The sequence below is a fragment of the Stomoxys calcitrans genome, chromosome 1 (assembly GCF_963082655.1).
Source record: "Stomoxys calcitrans chromosome 1, idStoCalc2.1, whole genome shotgun sequence".
Lineage (NCBI taxonomy): Eukaryota > Metazoa > Arthropoda > Insecta > Diptera > Muscidae > Stomoxys > Stomoxys calcitrans.
Window position 1 is genome coordinate 29,757,246 of NC_081552.1, and position 21,062 is coordinate 29,778,307.

Consider the following 21,062-nt stretch of genomic DNA (forward strand, 5'->3'; position numbering starts at 1 on the left):
TATGGGGTTTAAATAAATTGTATTTGAGACAAGAGCACGATGCTGATACTTTTTTCAGGGCCAAGTGTCTAGGGGACCACCTCACCCCCGTAAACACTGCTAAATCGACCATCATATACTTTTATCGTAGCACGGCATTTCACTAAAAGCTCTTTTTTTTTGTCGAAAATAAATATTCAAAGGATAATTTCCGGGCCCGGCTCAGCTAGTATTATTTTATATTATTCATATATTATTTATTATTCATATATATTATTCCTTTTTTCGGGTAGGATAGGGGGAGGGGGATTGCCCTCTGACACGTCCTTTCATTTGGGTAAAATATATTGTCCGTCATCCAACATGGCAGTTTGGCGTTGCATTTATTGGGAGGAGAGGGTCGGTCCCCCAACGCTGAGAACCAAACAACAATTTGCTGAACGGTAGGTCGTGCCCGAGATACTTGAACCTTTATACCAACATTAGATTCGAAATACACTGTCATTGACCTTTCTTTTAATTGACATATTATCCCGATCGAACTACACGTCCTATTGTAGGGTATTTAGTGGGTGGGCCGGTCCCAGACTCTGTCCTAATTGTGCATACCAGATTCGTAGTCAATTCCCAAAGACCTTTCATTCGATACCCATTTTGTGACGTTGGACATTTGTTCTCGTTTCGGGGGTTTTTGGGGTTAGGGATGCCCCGTTGACACCTTGGACCAAATACTTGCAACAAATTCCAAATATCTTTCGTTTGATTTGATAAATATGTCCTGTTGAGGGGTTTTGGGCGGTGTAACTTTCGGGTTTTGGAGGTAGGGAGGCGCCTCAGACACCAAGGAATAAATTTTTATATCCGCATTGGACTCTACCAAAAAACTTAAGAGTAAAAATTGTATACCAAATTCGTACTCTACTCTTAAATACCTTTCATTTGATACCCATATTGTCCCAATCAGTACACATGGGTTTTGGGATGGGGCGTCCCCCCCGATTATTTGATCCCCAAATATTTTACCAATTGCGTGTTTTTGGGTTACCATAAGGTGGCATACAAAATTTCGCTTAAGTCGGTGCACGCATCTCCGAGATCTGGCGTTTTTGAAAATTGGGGGAATGGGGGAGGGCCCGATCCCCCTTTGGATATCAAAAAATTTAATACCCTATTTTCGTTATTCCGTTTGTAACACCTCGAAATATGCGTCTAAGACCCCATAAAGTATATAGATTCTTGATCGTCGATCTAGCCATGTCCGTCCGTCTGTCAAAAGCAAGATAACTTTCGAAGGAGTAAAGCTAGCGCTTGAAATACTTGTTGTCGGTTGTAGGTCGGTATGTAAACCGATCTTAGATCTTGACTTCTTAAGCTTCTATGGGGCGCAATTCTAATTCGATTTGGCTGAAATTTTGCACGTGGTGTTTTGTTATCACTTCCGACAATGTGCCAAGTATGGTCTAAATCGGTTGATAATATGATATAGCTGCCCATAAACCGACCTTGGGTCTTGACTCCTTGAGCTTCTAGACGGCGCAATTCTAATCCGATTTGGCTGAAATTTTGCACGTCGTGTTGTGGTATCACTTTCAACAACTGTGCTTAGTATGGTCTAAATCGGATGATAACCTGATATAGCTGCCATATAAAGCGACCGGGGCGCCACTTCTTGAGCTTCTAGAGGGCTCAATTCTTATCCGATTTGGTTGAAATTTTGTATAAAGTGTTTTGTTAAAACTGCCAAGTATGGTCTGAATTAGTTCATAACGTAATATAGCCGCCATAAAAATCGATCTCCCGATAAGACTTCTTAAACCTTATTGGCTGACATTTTGCATGACGTGTTTCGTTATGACTTCCAACAACTGTACTAAGAATGGTTCAAATCGGTCTATAAGCTAATATATGGCAGCTATATATAAGCCGATCTTGGGTCTTGAGCTTCTAGAGGGCGCAATTTTCGGGTAGGATAGGGGGAGGGGGATTGCCCTCTGACACGTCCTTTCATTTGGGTAAAATATATTGTCCGTCATCCAACATGGCAGTTTGGCGTTGCATTTATTGGGAGGAGAGGGTCGGTCCCCCAACGCTGAGAACCAAACAACAATTTGCTGAACGGTAGGTCGTGCCCGAGATACTTGAACCTTTATACCAACATTAGATTCGAAATACACTGTCATTGACCTTTCTTTTAATTGACATATTATCCCGATCGAACTACACGTCCTATTGTAGGGTATTTAGTGGGTGGGCCGGTCCCAGACTCTGTCCTAATTGTGCATACCAGATTCGTAGTCAATTCCCAAAGACCTTTCATTCGATACCCATTTTGTGACGTTGGACATTTGTTCTCGTTTCGGGGGTTTTTGGGGTTAGGGATGCCCCGTTGACACCTTGGACCAAATACTTGCAACAAATTCCAAATATCTTTCGTTTGATTTGATAAATATGTCCTGTTGAGGGGTTTTGGGCGGTGTAACTTTCGGGTTTTGGAGGTAGGGAGGCGCCTCAGACACCAAGGAATAAATTTTTATATCCGCATTGGACTCTACCAAAAAACTTAAGAGTAAAAATTGTATACCAAATTCGTACTCTACTCTTAAATACCTTTCATTTGATACCCATATTGTCCCAATCAGTACACATGGGTTTTGGGATGGGGCGTCCCCCCCGATTATTTGATCCCCAAATATTTTACCAATTGCGTGTTTTTGGGTTACCATAAGGTGGCATACAAAATTTCGCTTAAGTCGGTGCACGCATCTCCGAGATCTGGCGTTTTTGAAAATTGGGGGAATGGGGGAGGGCCCGATCCCCCTTTGGATATCAAAAAATTTAATACCCTATTTTCGTTATTCCGTTTGTAACACCTCGAAATATGCGTCTAAGACCCCATAAAGTATATAGATTCTTGATCGTCGATCTAGCCATGTCCGTCCGTCTGTCAAAAGCAAGATAACTTTCGAAGGAGTAAAGCTAGCGCTTGAAATACTTGTTGTCGGTTGTAGGTCGGTATGTAAACCGATCTTAGATCTTGACTTCTTAAGCTTCTATGGGGCGCAATTCTAATTCGATTTGGCTGAAATTTTGCACGTGGTGTTTTGTTATCACTTCCGACAATGTGCCAAGTATGGTCTAAATCGGTTGATAATATGATATAGCTGCCCATAAACCGACCTTGGGTCTTGACTCCTTGAGCTTCTAGACGGCGCAATTCTAATCCGATTTGGCTGAAATTTTGCACGTCGTGTTGTGGTATCACTTTCAACAACTGTGCTTAGTATGGTCTAAATCGGATGATAACCTGATATAGCTGCCATATAAAGCGACCGGGGCGCCACTTCTTGAGCTTCTAGAGGGCTCAATTCTTATCCGATTTGGTTGAAATTTTGTATAAAGTGTTTTGTTAAAACTGCCAAGTATGGTCTGAATTAGTTCATAACGTAATATAGCCGCCATAAAAATCGATCTCCCGATAAGACTTCTTAAACCTTATTGGCTGACATTTTGCATGACGTGTTTCGTTATGACTTCCAACAACTGTACTAAGAATGGTTCAAATCGGTCTATAAGCTAATATATGGCAGCTATATATAAGCCGATCTTGGGTCTTGAGCTTCTAGAGGGCGCAATTTTTATCCGATTTGGCCGACATTTGGCATGAAGTGTTTTATTTTAACTTCCAACAAATGTGTCAAGTATGGTTTATATCAGTTAATATCCCGATATAGCCGCCATATAAACCGATCTCCCGATTTTGACTTCTTGGGCTTCTAGATGGTGCAATTCTTATCCACACTGTTCCAAGTATGGTCTAAATCGTTGTATAACCTGTTATAGCTGCCATATAAACCGATCTCCCAGTTTGACATTTTGAGCCTCTGGAGGGCGCAATTATTACTCGATTTGCCTGAAATTTTGCAGGTGGTGTTTTTTCATGACTGGTGTTTTTCTATATGAAAAAATCATTCAAAGAACTTGATTTATGCGATCCATGGTGGAGGGTATATAAGATTCGCCCCTGCCGAATTTTACTTGAAAAATTTGTTATTTTAAAATTGCCAAATATTTTCGGGTTGCCCAAAAAGTAATTGCGGATTTTTCATATAGTCGGCGTTGACAAATTTGTTCACAGCTTGTGACTCTGTGATTGCATTCTTTCTTCTGTCTGTTGTCAGCTGTTATTTTTAGCTTGCTTTAGAAAAAAAGTGTAAAAAAAGTTTTTAAGTTTTATTAAAAATGCATTTACTTTCTTTTAAAAAATCCGCAATTACTTTTTGGGCAACCCATATAAAAATTAAAAAAAAAATACTCAGTTTTTTCAGTTACTGTTTTTTTTTTTTTTGGAGAGAAGCGTATTTTGAGTCTTTTATAAATCCACATTTCTTTTGCACAAAACAAAAATGTACTTTTATGACTTCATTTGATTGTGAAGAAGATGAGGCATGTCTTTTAAAGAACATTTTTCGTTTAAAACGACTTATTTGTTGGATACCAATTCTATGGTAATAAGAAATTCAATACACGCTTTAACTGCCAACATTTAAACACATGTTCTCTCTTTGTAAATTAGCACAATGATTGCCATTGTTTCAATGATTTCGTATGTAAACATGATCTCGAAAGAGATAATCTGGGGATTTTGTGGCGGAAGGTAAAGGAACAAAAAAAATTATACGATTTAAGAAGAACAAATAAGAAAGAACATCACGAAGAATTTTACACACAAAAAAAGAGGTCTGACAAAAGAAGACTCTTTGCGTATTTATTTTGGTTAAACTCCTTGACATCAAAAAAAATGGTGCTAAGGGACTGTATTTACAATTTCTTGAAATAATCAACGCCAACATGAAACAGCGAGGCTGCCGATGTCCTCCAGCCTGGCCTGTTCGATGCCTGTATTACCATCTCCATACGAAAATTATGGCTAGACGGAGCAATGCTTGGGACTTTCAACACTTTATGGTGAAAAAAAAAATAAACAAAGGCCCAAAGAAAAAAATATGAAAAGAATAAGCAAAAGTAATCAGCATTTACTTTGCATGAATTCTTTACAATTTCATTGACGGATATTGTAAAAAAATAAAGAAGAACGTGTTTTGCATAAAACCAAGCTAAGCTCAAACCCAGCTACCAGCAACTAAAGCAAGAACAATGTTCATAAGAGTTCTGCCGTTTTTATACCCACCACCGATGGATGGGGGTATATTCATTTTGTCATTCCGTTTGCAACACATCGAAATATCCATTTCCGACCCTATAAAGTATATATATTCTTGATCAGCGTAAAAATCTAAGACGATCTAGACATGTCCGTCTGTCTGTCTGTCCGTCTGTCTGTTGAAATCACGCTGAAACTTTGATATTGATATAGATATTGAGCTGAAACTTTGCACGGAACATTTTTTTTGTCCATAAGCAGGTTTAGTTCGAAGATGGGCTATATCGGACTATATCTTGATATAGCCCCCATATAGACCGATCCGCCGATTTAGGGTCTTAGGCCCGTAAAAGCCACATTTATTATCCGATTTTGCTGAAATTTGGGACAGTGAGTTGTGTAAGGCCCTTCGACATCCTCCGTCAATATGGCTTAGATCGGTTCAGATTTGGATATAGCTGCCATATAGACCGATCTCTGGATTTAAGGTCTTTCGCCCATAAAAGCCACATTTATTATCCGATTTTGCTATACTTTGGGAGAGTGAGTTGTGTTAGGCCCTTTGACATCCTCCAAAAATTTGGCTCAGATCGGTCCACATTTGGATATTGCTGCCATATAGACCGATCCTCCGATTTGGGGTCTTAGGCCCATACAACACGCATTTATTGTCCGATGTCGCCGAAATTTGGGACAGTGAGTTCAGTTAAGCCCCTTGACATACTTCTGCATTATCGCACAGATAGGTCCAGATTTGGATATAGCTGCCATATAGACCGATCTCTCGGTTTTAGATTTTGGGGCCATAAAAAGCGCATTTATTGTCCGATGTTGCCGAAATCGGGGACAAAAAGTTAAGTCAAGCCCCTCCACATATTTGTGCTATGGGACATAAGGTATGAGTTTTGCACCGGATTTTGACGAAAGGTGGTTTACATATATACCCGAGGTGGTGGGTATCCAAAGTTCGGCCCGGCCTTTTTTACTTGTTTTACACGTTTTTGAAATGTTTGCCAAACATCATTTGCGCCAGTACCACCATAATCATCATAATTATTATGACCACGACGATGATAATGATGGTGGTGGTGGCTTATGGTGTTTCAGTTTGTGATTCATCGACTTTTTAAGCTGCAGACAAATGGACTTGAGTTTAGTAGAATACTAGCCTGGTTTTATTTTTGCTTTATTGAATTTCAACTGACATTTTCGTTGTTGCGGGCCACAATAATTATGAACGTTTAGGTGTGTCTTGTGACTTTTCAATGAGCTCGCTTAAGTGTGAACATGCATATTATGGTGATGGTTCATTGTATTTTTTTGAAACTTTGTTCTATGGTTCTAATTTAAATTTTTATAGCAATACTAGGCTATGGCCCAAATAAAATTGAGTATGGTCATTGGTGTGGTTGAAGTGCCACATTTTTACTTTCAATAATAAATGTCAATCCATTGAAGCATTAGCAACAACAACATTAGTAGCTGCATTTGTGTGTATGGTAAGCTATGGCTTATTTATAAAGTTCGTGTCTTAAGTCTTTCGATTTGTATTTGTACGATTGATGGTGACATTTCAAGTGTATTTGAATTGTGCGTATGGGCAATTGGTAATTGTTTTCAGTTCTTTTCCTTTGCCATATGCTAAGATATTTCAAGGATGTTCTGGCACATGGTAACTAAATAAGTAAGTTCTAAAATTTATACGAATTACAAAAAATACGAAAGTGATAAAATATTATACGAAATAAATTTAGTTGAAGGGCATAATTTTATTCCACATACCAAAAATTCTGCCAAAAGGAATAAGGATACTTGGCACAGTTGTTGGAAGTCATAATAGAACACCATTAGCAAAATTTCAGTTAATTCTGACAAAACTTGGGGCTTCCAGGGACTCAAGAAGTCAAATCGGGAGATCGGTTTATATGGGAGCTATATCCATATCTGAACCAATATGGCCCATTTGCAATCCCCAACAACCTACATCAATAGCAAGTATCTGTACAAAATTGTAAGCGACTAGTTTTACGCGTTCGACCGCTATTGTGATATCGATAGATTGATGGACGGACATGGCTAGATCGACTCAGAACATCGAGACGATCTATAATATATTGGGTTGCCCAAAAAGTAATTGCGGATTTTTCATATAGTCGGCGTTGACAAATTTTTTCACAGCTTGTGACTCTGCGATTGCATTCTTTCGTCTGTCAGTTATCAGCTGTTACTTTTAGCTTGCTTAAGAAAAAAAGTGTAAAAAAAGTATATTTGATTTAAGTTCATTCTAAGTTTTATTAAAAATGCATTTACTTTCTTTTAAAAAATCCGCAATTACTTTTTGGGCAACCCAATACATAACTAGTCGAACCGGGCTCGCTCCGCTATGCCTTCTTTAACCCTCTATCGAATTCGTGCCATTGTAGCCTATGACGCTGAACGCATTCAAATCCTGGCGAGAACATCGATCAAAGTGGTGTTTATCCCCTCTTAATGTTGCTGACATTTGCGAGTGACAATGCCATGTATGGTCATTTAGAAAATTTTACCCAAAGAGGTGTCGCAATGCGGGACACCGTTCGGACTAGGTTATAATAAAAGATCCCTTATCATTAAGTTTAAACTTGAATCGGAAAGCATTGATTGATGTGTGAGAAAATGGTAATATTCTCATTAGGGAAGGGATGGCACCTCAGACATTTCGACTCAAATATAGATATCAAATTCGTGCTGCACTTCCAAATCCTTTTAATTTGAGCCCCATATTGCCTTGGCCGGTAAATACGAACCGTTTGAAGGGTGTTTTGGGTCTGGGGCACCCACCAGCACTTTGCACTGAAAATAGATATCAAATTCGTTCTTTATTCCCAACGGAAATGAAGTTCAGTTTAGGGGTTGCTTTAGGACGTATCCCAAAACACTTGGCTCCAAAATTGGATATCAAATTCGTTTTCTACTCTCAAATAACTTTCATTTGAGTCCCATATTGTCATAGTGGGTCAAATAACCCATTTGACGTATCTTTAGGAGGAAAAGCGCCACCTAGACTTGAACGCTGGGTACTTGGTACTTGGGTACTCAAATACCTTTCATTTTATACCCTTATTGTGTCTATCGGACCACTTTCGGATATGGGTGGCCTCCACCTGAGATCTAAAAATTATATAGCCTATATTTCCTTCCAGACAAACGCACACAATCAACGAAAATTTTAAGAAAATCGGTTCAGCCAAGTATCATTTAGTCATAATGGGTCTAATGGCGTTTTTGATGGGTGGCGTGACCCCCTATACTTCGATCTGATTTTGTATGCCAGATTCGAAATCTACTTCTGAATACCCCATATTGAAATGAACGTCCAATATGTCTGTCTTCGACTCCAATTTTAATAACATATTCGTATTCTACTCTCCAATACCTTTCATTTAATACCTAGATTGTCCCGATCGGTCCACTTTTGATTTTGGGTTGTGTTTTTGTCCCCCCCCCCCCCCCCCCCCCCCCCCCCCTTCCATACCGACAAATTATATAGCCTATGTTTCCTTCCAGACCAACCTACATAATATGCGAAAGTTTAGAGAAACTCGGTTCTGCCGTTTTTTCAGTCTATACGGAACAAATAAACCGAGTCCCATATATTCGTGATTGCCTAATATGCCCATTTTGGGCGTTTTTGTGGGGGTGGATGACCCCCTAAAATTCGACCTGAATTTGTATGCCAGATTCGTTATCTACTCCCGCATACTTTTCATTTGATACCCATATTGTCCATATCGGTCCACTTTCGATTTTAGGTGGTACTTTTGTGGTAACGGTGAAGGGTCCGCCCCCTTCCGTTATCAATAAATTATAAAGCCTATTCCTACTTCCTGACGAAATTCGTGATCTACTCCCTAATACCTTTTATTTGAGTCCTATATTGTCATGATCGTCAAATAAACCTATTTTAAGAGGTCTTGGGGCTGAAGTGGCCCACCGGGTACTTGGACCCAACTTTTATTATGAAATTCGTACTCTACTCTTGAATACCTTTCATTTGAATCCCATATTGTCTCGACCGTTCCATTTTTATTTTTGGGTAGTACTGTTTGGGTAAGGGGGAGGGTCCGCCCCCCCTCCCGATATGAAAAAGTTATATAGCCTATGTTCCCTTCCAGACCAACCTAAACAATCTGTGAAAATTTCAAGGTGATCGGATCAGATGTTTTTGAGTCTATACGGAACAAACAAACCAACCGACAGACAAACAAACAAACAAAGGTTTTACAAACGAAATGACGTGATTTGTATATCCCCATCCTAAAACCTTCAATCGGCAGATCGTTCTATATGGCAGCTATATCTGAATATAGACCGATCTAAACCGTATTTGAGTCGGATATCGGGAGTCTTTAGTGAACTCGCTATTTCGAATTTCAGCAAAATCGGAAAAAAATTGCGGCTTTTATGGGTTTCAGACTCTAAATCAGCAGATCGGTCTATATGACAGCTATATCTAAAAATGGTCCGATCTGAACCATATTTGAGTCGGATGTCGGGAGGTTTAAAATATTTCACTTTTTCTTATTCGTCGAGATCGGATAATAAATGCGCCTGTTACATGCTTAAGACCCTAAACCGGCATATTGGTCTTTATGGCAGCTATATGTAAATAGTGTCCGATATGGACCATGCTTAGTTTGAATATCGGGGCCCCTAATTGAACTTCCTGTTTCAAATTTCAGCGAAATCGGACAGAAAATGTGGCTTTTGCTGGCTTAAAACACTAAATTGGAGGTCACGCTGAACGCCTGGGTTCAAATCCTGGCGAGAACATCAGAAAAAATTTTGCATTTGCAAGACCCTAAATCGCCAGATTGGTCTATGTGGCAGTTATATCCAAATATCTTCCGATTTGGCCCGTTCAAGAACTTAACCTGCGTATAGAACAAAAATGAGTCAATATCTCAATTTTTAAGGACTGTACAACTGACTGGAATTTTACGACGATCAGAAATACATATACTTTGTAGGGTCAGAAACTGATATTTCGATGTGTTGCAAACGGAATGACTAAATGAATATATCCCCTATCCCATGGCGGTGGGTATAAAAAGAAAACCCCATTTCTATGAAAGGCTTGTGTTCAGGCCGAGGGAAGTTGCCATGCTGAAAGAGTATGGGTATTTCAACAGATCAGTTATGGATGCGAGGGGAAAGCTGAGGAGTGTCGTAGACCATCTGATACGAGATACTCATTACCCACATTAGAGTAACTAAAGGGTGATTTTTTTAAGAGCTATAGGAAAGTTTTTCAAAAAAGCCAAAACAAATCTTTATTTGAATCGATAGTACGGTCCATATAATTTGATGTTTGAAGATTATTTCATGCAAATGTGTGCTGTGACTGCGCCTCAAATGGTCCATCCGAGATTGCAAATTTTGCCCATGAAAATTCCACTAAGGAACAGGGGCAAACTTCTTACATATCCATGAGTGCAGTCCGATTCAAATTTAAGCTCAATGATAAGGGGCCTCCTTTTTATAGCCAAGTCCGAATGGCGTGCCACAGTGCGACACCTCTTTGGAGAGAAGTTTTACATGGCGTAGTACCTCACAAATGTTGTTGGTGGAGAACCACCGCTGAGAAATGGTTTTTTTCTGATAGTCTTGCCAGGATTCGAACTCAGGTGTTCAGCGTCATAGGCGAAAATGCTAACCTCTGCGCTGCGATGGCCTCCAAATCGTGCATTCGCCTAGTCCAATTTTGGCATACTCTTTCCAACATTTCAGCCGGTATCTCACGAATAAATGCTTCAGTATAGTCCTCAAGTGCGTCAATTAAAGCGGGCTTGTCTGTATAGACATGAGCTTTAACATAGCCCCACAAAAAATAGTCTAAAGGCGTTAAATCGCACGATCTAGGCGGCCAATTGACCGGTCCCGAACGTAAAATAAAATGTTCACCGAACTTGTCTCTCAATAAGTCCTGTGTGGCATGTGGCACCGTCTTGTTGAAACCACATGTCAAGCAAGTCAAGCTCTTGCATTTTGGGTAAAAAAAAATTAGTTATCATCTTACAGTAGTGCTCACCACTCACAGTTACATTACGATTCGCATCATCTTTAAAGAAGTACGGTCCAATGATTCCACCAGCCCATAAACCGCACCAAACTATGACTTTTTCTGGATGCATTGGTAGCTCTTGCAATGCTTCTCTGGATGATCTTCACTCCAAATCGACAATTCTGCTTTTTTACGTACCCGTAGAGCCAAAAATGAGCTTCTTCGCTGAAGAAGAAGAAGCGCGCGATGAACTTTCTTAACAGAGCACTCATTTTGATAATAAAATTCAATAATCTGCAAGCGTTGTTCGTTTGTAAGACGATACATGGTTAAATTATAGACCAAACTGAAGATGTTTGACAGTGAAACAAAACTCGAAACGTGCGTGAGTTGTTTAAACCAGTGTTGCCAAAAAGATAATAGCTAAAAAATCACCCTTTAGCAGAGGAGATGGCTAATGGCCATTGAAAAGCAACGTGGTCCGCCCTTTGAGGACGTTGAATCCGCTTACTTCACTGAAGGAGGCGAGATTGCGATCTACTCCTATGGAATGTAAGTTCTTTCAGACAGAGGGCTATGTATTGCAATAGTCGTAATCGTCATTCCGAAAAGGGATCTAAAACTACTGATTTATGTGGCGGCGCTCAAGGCCTTGAATTCAAGGACAGTGAGGTCGAGGTGCGTGGCAAAAAAAAAATTCAATTAAAAATTTTATTGAAAATAAAATCGTTGCTAATTAAAAATTAATTGATTCAATTAATTAATTGATTAATTAGAAATGATCGTGATTGAAATTTTTGTAATTTTCAATTAAATAATTAATTGATTCAATTCATTTTTTAATTGAATCTGAAAATTTTTTTAATCACAATTGTAATTGAAATATTTGTAATCTTCATTTATGAAATTATTTGATTCAATAATTTTTTTTTATTAAATTTTAAAAAATTTTCAAATATTGTGCTTAAGTTAATTCAGTTAAAGACTATTTTGTTCCCTACAATATAAAGGGGAGGAGAATTCATTAAAATATACGTCCCACAATTTCGACAAACCAATAGGAATTTGACTTCTTGGGCTCTAGAAACCTAAGTTTTCATCCGAAATTAGCTGAAATTTGAAACAAAGACTTGTGTTGTGACTTTCAACATCCATACCAAGTATGATCCGAATCGGTCTATAAACAAATATAGCCCCCATATAAACCGATCACCTGATTTGACTTCTTTTGAGCCCTTAGAAGCCTCAATTTTTATCCCATTTGGATGACATTTGGAACAAAGACTTTTGTTGTGACTTTCAACATCCATGCCAAGTATGACGCGAATGGGTCTATAAACAGATATAGACCCCATATAAACCGATCCTTGGATTTGACTTCTTGAGACACTAGAGGACGCATTTCTTATACGATTTGGCTGAAATTTTGCATGAGGTGTTTCGTTATGACTTGCAACAACTGTACTAAGTATGGTCAAAATCGGTCCATAACCTGATATAGCTGCACTATAAACCGATCTTGAATCTTGACTTTTTAAACCACTAGAGGGCGCAATCTTCTTATCCAATTTGAATGAATTTTTGCACGAAGTATTTTGTTATGATATCCAACATCTGTGCCAAGTATGGTTCAAATCGGTCCATAACATGATATAGCTGTCATATAAACCGATCTTGGGTCTTGACTTCTTGAGCCTCTAGACGGCGCAATTCTTATCTGATTTGAATGAAATTTTGTACAACGGCCTTACCCATGACCTTCAACATACATGTCAAATATGGTCTGAATCGGTCTATAGCCTGATACAGCTCCCATATAAACCAATCTCCCTAGTTTACTTCTTAAGGGCGCAATTCTTATTCGAATCGGCTGAAATTTTACAGAATTACTTCTATTAAATATGTTCTCCAACATTCAATTCAATTATGGTCTCAGTCGGACCATAACTTGATATAGCTCTAATAGCAGAGCATTTCTTATCCAATATCCTTTGTTTGTCTATATAGAGAGATGCCGTGAAAAGAACTCGACAAATGGGATCCATGATGGAGTGTAGAAAAGACTCGGCCCGGCCGAACTTGGCGCACTTTTATTTGTTCTCTCTCTCATCTCAAATTTTTTGAGAAAATCAAATGTACAAAATTTTTTATTGAACTAAATTTAAAACAAATTTTTCGAATTAAACGGATTTATTTTTTATGAAAAAGACATTTTGACGATATTTTCTGTAATTTTTAATTTTTTCGAAATTTTTGTGTGGCTATTTCTTTTTATACCCTCCACCATAGGATGGGGGTATACTAATTTCGTCATTCTGTTTGTAACTACTCGAAATATTCGTCTGAGACCCCATAAAGTATATAAATTCTTGATCGTCATGACATTTTATGTCGATCTAGTCATGTCCGTTCGTCCGTCTGTCCGTCGGTCCTTCCGTCCATCCGTCTGTCTGTCGAAAGCACGCTAACTTTCGAAGGAGTAAAGCTAGCCGCTTGAAATTTTGCACAAATACTTTTTATTAGTGTTGGTCGGTTGGTATTATTAAAGGGCCATATCGGTCCATGTTTTGATATAGCTGCCATATAAACCGATTTTGGGTCTAGACTTCTTGAGTCTCTAGAGGGCGCAATTCTTATCCGATTGGAATGAAATTTTACACGAGGTGTTTTGTTATGATATCCAACAACTGTGCAAAGTATGGTTCAAATCGGTCCATAACTTGATATAGCTGCCATATAAACCGATCTCGAGTCTTGACTTCTTGAGCCTCTAGAGTGCGCAATTCTTATCGGATTGTAATGAAATTTTGCACGACGTGTTTTGTTATGATATCCAACATCTGTGCCAAGAATGGTTCAAATCGGTTCATAACCTGATATAGCTATCATGTAAACAGATCTGGGGACTTGACTTCTTGAGCCTCTATAGGGCGCAATTCTTATCCAGTTTGAATGAATTTTTGCACGAAATATTTTGTTCTGATATCCAACAACTGTGCCAAGTATGTTGCAAATCGGTTCATAACTTGATATAGCTGTCATATATATAAACAGATCTGGGGACTTGACTTCTTGAGCCTCTAGAGGGCGCAATTCTTATCCGATTTGAACGCATTTTTGTACGAAGTATTTTGCTATGATATCCAACAACTGTGCCAAGTACGGTTCAAATCGGTCCATAACCCGATATAGCTGTCATATAAACAGATCTGGGGACTTGACTTCTTGAGCCTCTATAGGGCGCAATTCTTATCCTATTTGAATGAATTTTTGCACGAAGTATTTTGTTATGATATCCAACATCTGTCCCAAGTATGGGCCATATCATTCCATGTTTTGATATAGCTGCCATATAAACCGATCTTGGGTCTTGACTTCTTGAGCCTCTATAGGGCGCAATTCTTATCCGATTTGAATGAATTTTTGCACGAAGTATTTTGTTATGATATCCAACAACTGTGCCAAGTATGGTTCAAATCGGTTCATAACCTGATATAGCTGTCATATAAACAGATCTAGGGACTTGACTTCTTGAGCCTCTATAGGGCGCAATTCTTATCTGATTTGCCTGTACGATGGATCCCCTCATGACCATCAACATACGTGTTTATTATGATCTGAATCGGTCTATAGCCCGATACAGCTCCCATATAAATCGATATCTCTACTTTAGTTCTTGTGCCCCCAAAGGGCGCAATTCTTATTCGAATTTGCTGACATTTAACACAAGTCTCCAACATATAATTTAATTGTGGTCCAAACCGGACCATATCTTGATATCGCTCTAATAGCAGAGCAAATCTTTTCTTCTATCCTGTTTCGCCTAAGAAGAGATGCCAGGAAATGAACTCAACAAATGCGATCCATGGTGGAGGGTATATAAGAGTCGTGTTCGAGTTAATGATCAAAGACTTTTTTCTTACAATGGGAAATGGGAAAGCCAGACGATAACAAATACCAACCATGGTGTGTGGCGTTTCGCCCCTTAGAAGAGAATTCGTCGGACACCTTTTGGTGTGGAGGCATATCAAAAGCTAATTTTATATTTTATCACTTTAATCTTTCCGCAGTACTCATCAATTAACTCTGGGAACCATTACAAACTGTAATTATTCAAAAAAATAAAAATGTGATAAAGTTAATCATATTGACATAATAATGTAATATGCTCTTAGTCATCTAGTCGGTCTTTCTGCCAGGGATTCGGTTGATGCATTTTTTCCCATGTCTTGTATGTCACATAATCCCTTCAATTAAAATGTTGCAATGGCTCACAAGACAACACCACACCAAACAAATTGAAACAGAAACTGATTTTGTGGTTTGAAATACAGGTTAAAGTATCATTTATGGGTTTGGCCCACAACAAAGAAGGCAGGCAGGCAGCAAAAAATGTTTAAGTGATTTTGTGGTAAGCTATGGAACAATATGCAATAAATCAAACAAACCTGGAATCGATGAAATGGAAACTGTGTTTTGTATGGAAAGGGAAAACAACAACAGCTAAATCACGAAAATTTGTACATGGCATTTTCATTAAAGGCCAAAAAGAGATACTACTAGGGATTAGACAAAAAAAAAAAAAAGAAAAATGAATAAATGTTTCATGACTTTTAGAGTTTGATGTTTTTCTATTAGAAGTAAGAAAAAAACAACAAAAATCAATTTTGTTCAAAATTCGGTTAACTTAATTGCATCATTTTTAGATTTTTTTTCTGAAAACAAGTTTGCTTCTTAAGTCTTTTGAATTTGGCTCATTCGTCATTGGTTACTAAGCCAGTCATTCATTAATTTTTTGTTGCTTTTTGTTTATTTTTTTATTTTATTTTATTTTCAATAATAAATTATTCTTGTTTATGCTTGCAGCAAACTTTCAAACCAAACACGTGAACGTGACTCCGAATTGCAGGAAACATCCACCGAAGGCAAAAGTCTACGTCAACAGTTGACAGCCTTAAAAGCCAGCCGAGATCAAGCCATACAGGAAAATGTGTAAGTAAAACATGTATTGTATTATATAGCCTTCATGTGATTTATTTTATTTTATGTTTTATGACAAAGAATAGAACTCTCTTGAGTGGATATCTTTAATGTTTGTTTGTTTTTTTTTTCACTTTTCTCTTTTAGAAAACTTACCAATGAGTTGGCCGAGAGCCAAGCGGAAGTTAGCTCGCTTAAGAAACAATTGCAAGAGTCCGAAAAGGAAATTGAACGTTTGAAACAACAATTGCGTAAATATGTGGAGGAAGTTAAGAAAGCTGAAGATTTGCTAATGCACAAGGCAGGTTAAAATGGATGATACAAAATTGCGATTTTTTTTTATACCTCTCACCCAAGGATGGGGGGTTTTACAATACGTTTACACCTGGAAATAGTGATCAAAGACTCTACAAAATACAATTTGGATCCGTCACAAAATTCCAAGTCATTCCAGCGATGTCCGTCCGTCCGCCTATTGGATGTACACTATCTTCGGAATAAACAAAGCTATCCATTTCAAATTATTCACAAGCACAGTAATACCTCGAATTACTTGGTAGTTGGTTTCGCGAGGTATATCGCATCGACGTAAATCGAAATTCAAGTTAGGCGTCCATCTAAACACCAATGTTAATATTTGAGTTTAACTATATATCTACACTCCTAATAAATCTTCCGCTGGGACTTCGATTGGTTAGGTTAGGTTTACTTAGTGACTTACTTAGAAGTTTTCGGAAGATGCCTTCTAGTTCCTACCGTTGAACCCTCCAGATCGCTTTAAAAAGCTGAACAACTTGCGAATGTTCACATACGCTAGAATGTTCACAAAACCCTCAAAGAAATGAGAACCTAGAGTGGAACTCCTTTTGACTGCCATTGCGGGACCCATACACACACAACAGAGATGTTCTATAGTCCTTTTCTCCTCGAAATCTTCACATCTTCTGCAAGTGTCGTTTCTTGCAACTTTCAGTCTGTGAGTATGTTTGCCGATCATGTAGTGACCTGTCATGACGGACACAATGAGACTGGGACGTCAGTGGTAGACCTCTTAAAGTCTAGTCCAGGGCAAAACATTTTTGGAATGCCCACAACTCCCCGTTGTAAACATCTCTCATCCGTGTCCCTTCATGCCTGATCCTGAAGACTTAGCTCGACCGCTCTAAAATTCCCACATATGGGATATCTCTGTGCCGCGGCATCGGGTACAGATGAATATTTTACGAAGAATCTTTCTCTCAAATACTCCAAGCACTGCCTCATCTGCTTTCACGAGTACCCATGCCTCAGAAGCATAAAACAACACGGATAGAATCATTGTCTTGTATATTGTAATCTTCGCCTGTCGGGAGGTGGCCTTGTTTCTAAACTGCTTACTTAGTCCAAAGTAGCATCTGTTTGCCAGTATTATTCTTGGCTTTATCTCAAAACTGGTGTCATTCGTTTCGGTTACGGCGGTGCCGAGGTAGATAAAGTTACTGACCAGCTTAAAGTTGTGGTTCCCAAGTTTCTCCATTTTCTTTATCTGCTCTTTCGATTCTTTCAAAGGCTGCAGTTACTACTTCCGGGGACCGACCTATGATGTCGATGTCGTCGGCATAGGCGAGTAGCATGTGTTCTCTTGTGATTAGTGTGCCATATCTATTCACATTTGCATCTCGTATAATCTTCTCCAGCAGGATATTAAAGAGATCACACGATAGGCTGTCTCCTTGTCGGAAACTTCCTTTGGTATTGAATGGTTCGGAGAGATTCTTTCCAATTGTTACTGAGGAACGCGTATCAGCAATTGTCATCCTGCAGAGTCTTATTAATTTTGCAGGGATACCAAACTCAGACATGGCTTGAAATACCGTTGAACGGGGTAAAGGGGTATCGAAAGCGGCTTTGTAGTCAACAAAGAGATTGTAGGTGTTGATTTGTCCATCTCGCGTCTTTTCCAGAATTTGGCGCAGTGTGAATATCTGTTCCAGGGTGGCTTTACCAGGTCTATAGCTGCATTGATAGGGCCCAATTATCTCATTGACTTTAGGTTTTAATCTTTTACACAGTACGCTCGAGAGTATCTTGTATGCGATGGGGAGGAGACTTATTCCTCTGTAGTTGGCACATTCCGTCTTGTCTCCTTTCTTGTGTACGGGACATAGTATGCTGAGGTTCCAATCATCGGGTATGCGTTCTTCTAGCCATATTGCGCAGATAAGCTGATGCATACGCCTTAACAGCGTGTCACCTCCGGTCTTAAATAGTTCAGCGGGTAACCCGTCGACTCCTGCAGCCTTGTTGTTCTTTAGTCGGGTCATTGCTACTTGGACCTCATTCTGACTAGGAGGTAAACATTCTATACCATCATCAGGGATTGGTTCTGCGGTATCCTCTTCGCCGCCAACATCCTCAGCATGTTGTCAGTGTCAGTTACCAGATTTCCTTCTTTGTCTCTGCAAAAGGATGTGCCTGCACCAAAGCCCTCGGTTTTATGTTTAATTCTTTGGTAGAATTTCCGGACGTTATTCTGACTCCTGTACATCTCAATTCGTTCACATTCACGTCTTTCCATTTCATTTTTCTTTCTGGGGAATAGACGTTTCTCCTCTCTCCTTTTCTCCGTTGCTACTGATTGCAGGGTTGCTCTATATGCCGCATTCTTCAGTAGCATCTCTACACTCTTGGTCGTACCATGGGTTTCTTGGAGTAGGCTTCCGGTACCCAAGTACGGATTTCGCGGCATTTTCCATGGAGTGGGCAATAGTTTGCCACTGCGCCATTATATCATCGGAAAAAGGGGTGCTTTCATCAAGCAGTTGGGTCAATCGTGTGGAGTTTGCCGCTGCCATTTGTTAAGTTTGCAGCTTTTCAATGTCGAGCTTTCGTGCAGTGTCAGATTGTACTTTCCACGCCATGTTCAAACGGGTGCGAACCTTTTGCTGCAACAAGGTAATGATCCGAATATATATTCGCTCCACGGATAGATCGTACATCTAACACGCTGGATGAATGCCTTCCATCTATCACAACGAGATCAGTTTGGTTCCTTGTGTTTTGATCGGGTGACAACTATGTGGCTTTGTGAATATTTTTATGTTGAAATCTGGTGTAACTTACTACCATGTTTTTTGCAAATGCAAATTTTGCCCATGAACATTCCACTAAGGAACAGGGTCAAACTTCTCACATATCAATGAGTGCAGTCCCATTCAAGTTTTAAGCTCAATGATAAGGGGTCTCCTTTTTATAACCGAGTCCGAACGGCGTGCCGCAGTGGGACACCTCTGTGAAGAGGAGTTTTACATGGCATAGTACCTCACAAATGTTGCCAGCATTAGGAAGGGAAAACCACCATTGATTTATTTTTTTTTCTGATGGTCTCGCCAAGATTTGGAGCCAGACGTTCAGCGCCATAGGCGGACATGCTAACCTACCTAATATCTATCAGCCTCAACCCATTACTGGACGTTATCTCGTGGAGGCTAAACTTTCCGACTGTTGGACCAAAAATGTCTTCCTTTCCTATCTTCGCATTAAAATCTCCCCGAACGATTTTAATATCATGGTCGGGGCAGCGGTCATATTCTCTCTAGGCGCTCGTAGAAAATATCCTTGGTCTGCTCGTCCTTGTCTTCCGTCGGGGCATGGGCACAAATAAGGCTGATGTTGAAGAATTTAGCTTTTATGCGGATTGTGGCTAGCTTCTCATCCACCGGAGTAAAGCTGGAGACAAGGTGTTTTAGTCTCCGACTAACTACAAATCCACAGCCAAATTCATGCCTCGTGTTATGGCAGCTATAGTATAGTTCGTCACCGTTTGGTGTTGTAGTGACACCATTCCAAGTCCATCGCACTTCCTGTAAGTCGGTAATATCTGCCTTGTACTTCTCTAATACATCCGCCAGCGCGTATACTGCACCTTCTCTATAATGAGTGCGGACATTCCAGGTGCAGATCCGCAAATCGTGGTTCTTTTTTGGTTTGCGTGGGTCGTTAACGTTGGGAGGGGGGGGTCCGTTTTTACTATTCCTTTGTTTCTCATAAAAGTTCTAATAGCTTTCCGGGGGCGGGTTACTGGGCCAGCACCCCAACCACATAGGTTTTGTGGGATTGCACATGTATCCGTCGTTGTGGCGAGCCGCTTGCTCCAAGATCCGACGCTCGCCTCCAGCCGCCCCTAACCTGGGAACAGACGCTGATGTTAGCCATTGGTTATGCAAAGGCGCCAATAACTCGCCTTGTCATCTCGAGTATCATTGGCACTCAGTATTTAATTAAAAGCCAGTGCCACCTGACTCCTCACTGAGACTCTCCTCTCGAAAATCGCTGACTGTCCGGGGCCCCATTTGCAGCTACTCCGAATAAAAACGGAGCTTTCCACCATCCGCAACCTGTGGACGCGCCCGGCAGCTTTCCGTGGTAACGATGGACACCACACAAGTCGGAGCTCAAAGTTCCAGCCTGTGTGGTGCTCATAGTTATCCCGTGTCGGGATGTTACACTAGAGCCAATTCACTTCTCTCGCCTTTAACTTGCACAAATTGCCTTCTATTACGCAAATATTGGGTTGCCCAAAAAGTAATTGCGGATTTTTTAAAAGAAAGTAAATGCATTTTTAATAAAACTTGGAATGAACTTTAATCAAACATACTTTTTTTACACTTTTTTTCTAAAGCAAGCTAAAAGTAACAGCTGATAACTGACAGAAGAAAGAATGCAATTACAGAGTCACAAGCTGTGAAAAAATTTGTCAACGCCGACTATATGAAAAATCCGCAATTACTTTTTGGGCAACCCAATAGGATGCTAAAAATTCTAATTGCTGTCACCAACACCATAATAGTTAAGCTTTCCCAAAAGGATTTTGTGGTCAATCATGTCAAATGCCTTTGATAAATCGAAAAAAATATGCCT

At 39.6% G+C, this 21,062-nt stretch overlaps 1 protein-coding gene across 3 annotated transcripts in view; it reads left to right on the plus strand.

The window, feature by feature from the left end:
- Positions 1-21,062, plus strand: part of LOC106094046 (centrosomal protein of 135 kDa) — a 95,201-nt gene that overhangs the window by 69,625 nt on the left and 4,514 nt on the right. For all 3 annotated transcript variants that reach the window (XM_059360394.1, XM_059360400.1, XM_059360401.1), the window contains exons 10-11: positions 16,050-16,175; positions 16,311-16,464. In XM_059360394.1, the coding sequence (XP_059216377.1) occupies positions 16,050-16,175; positions 16,311-16,464 (280 nt within the window). The remainder of the gene's footprint in view (positions 1-16,049; positions 16,176-16,310; positions 16,465-21,062) is intronic.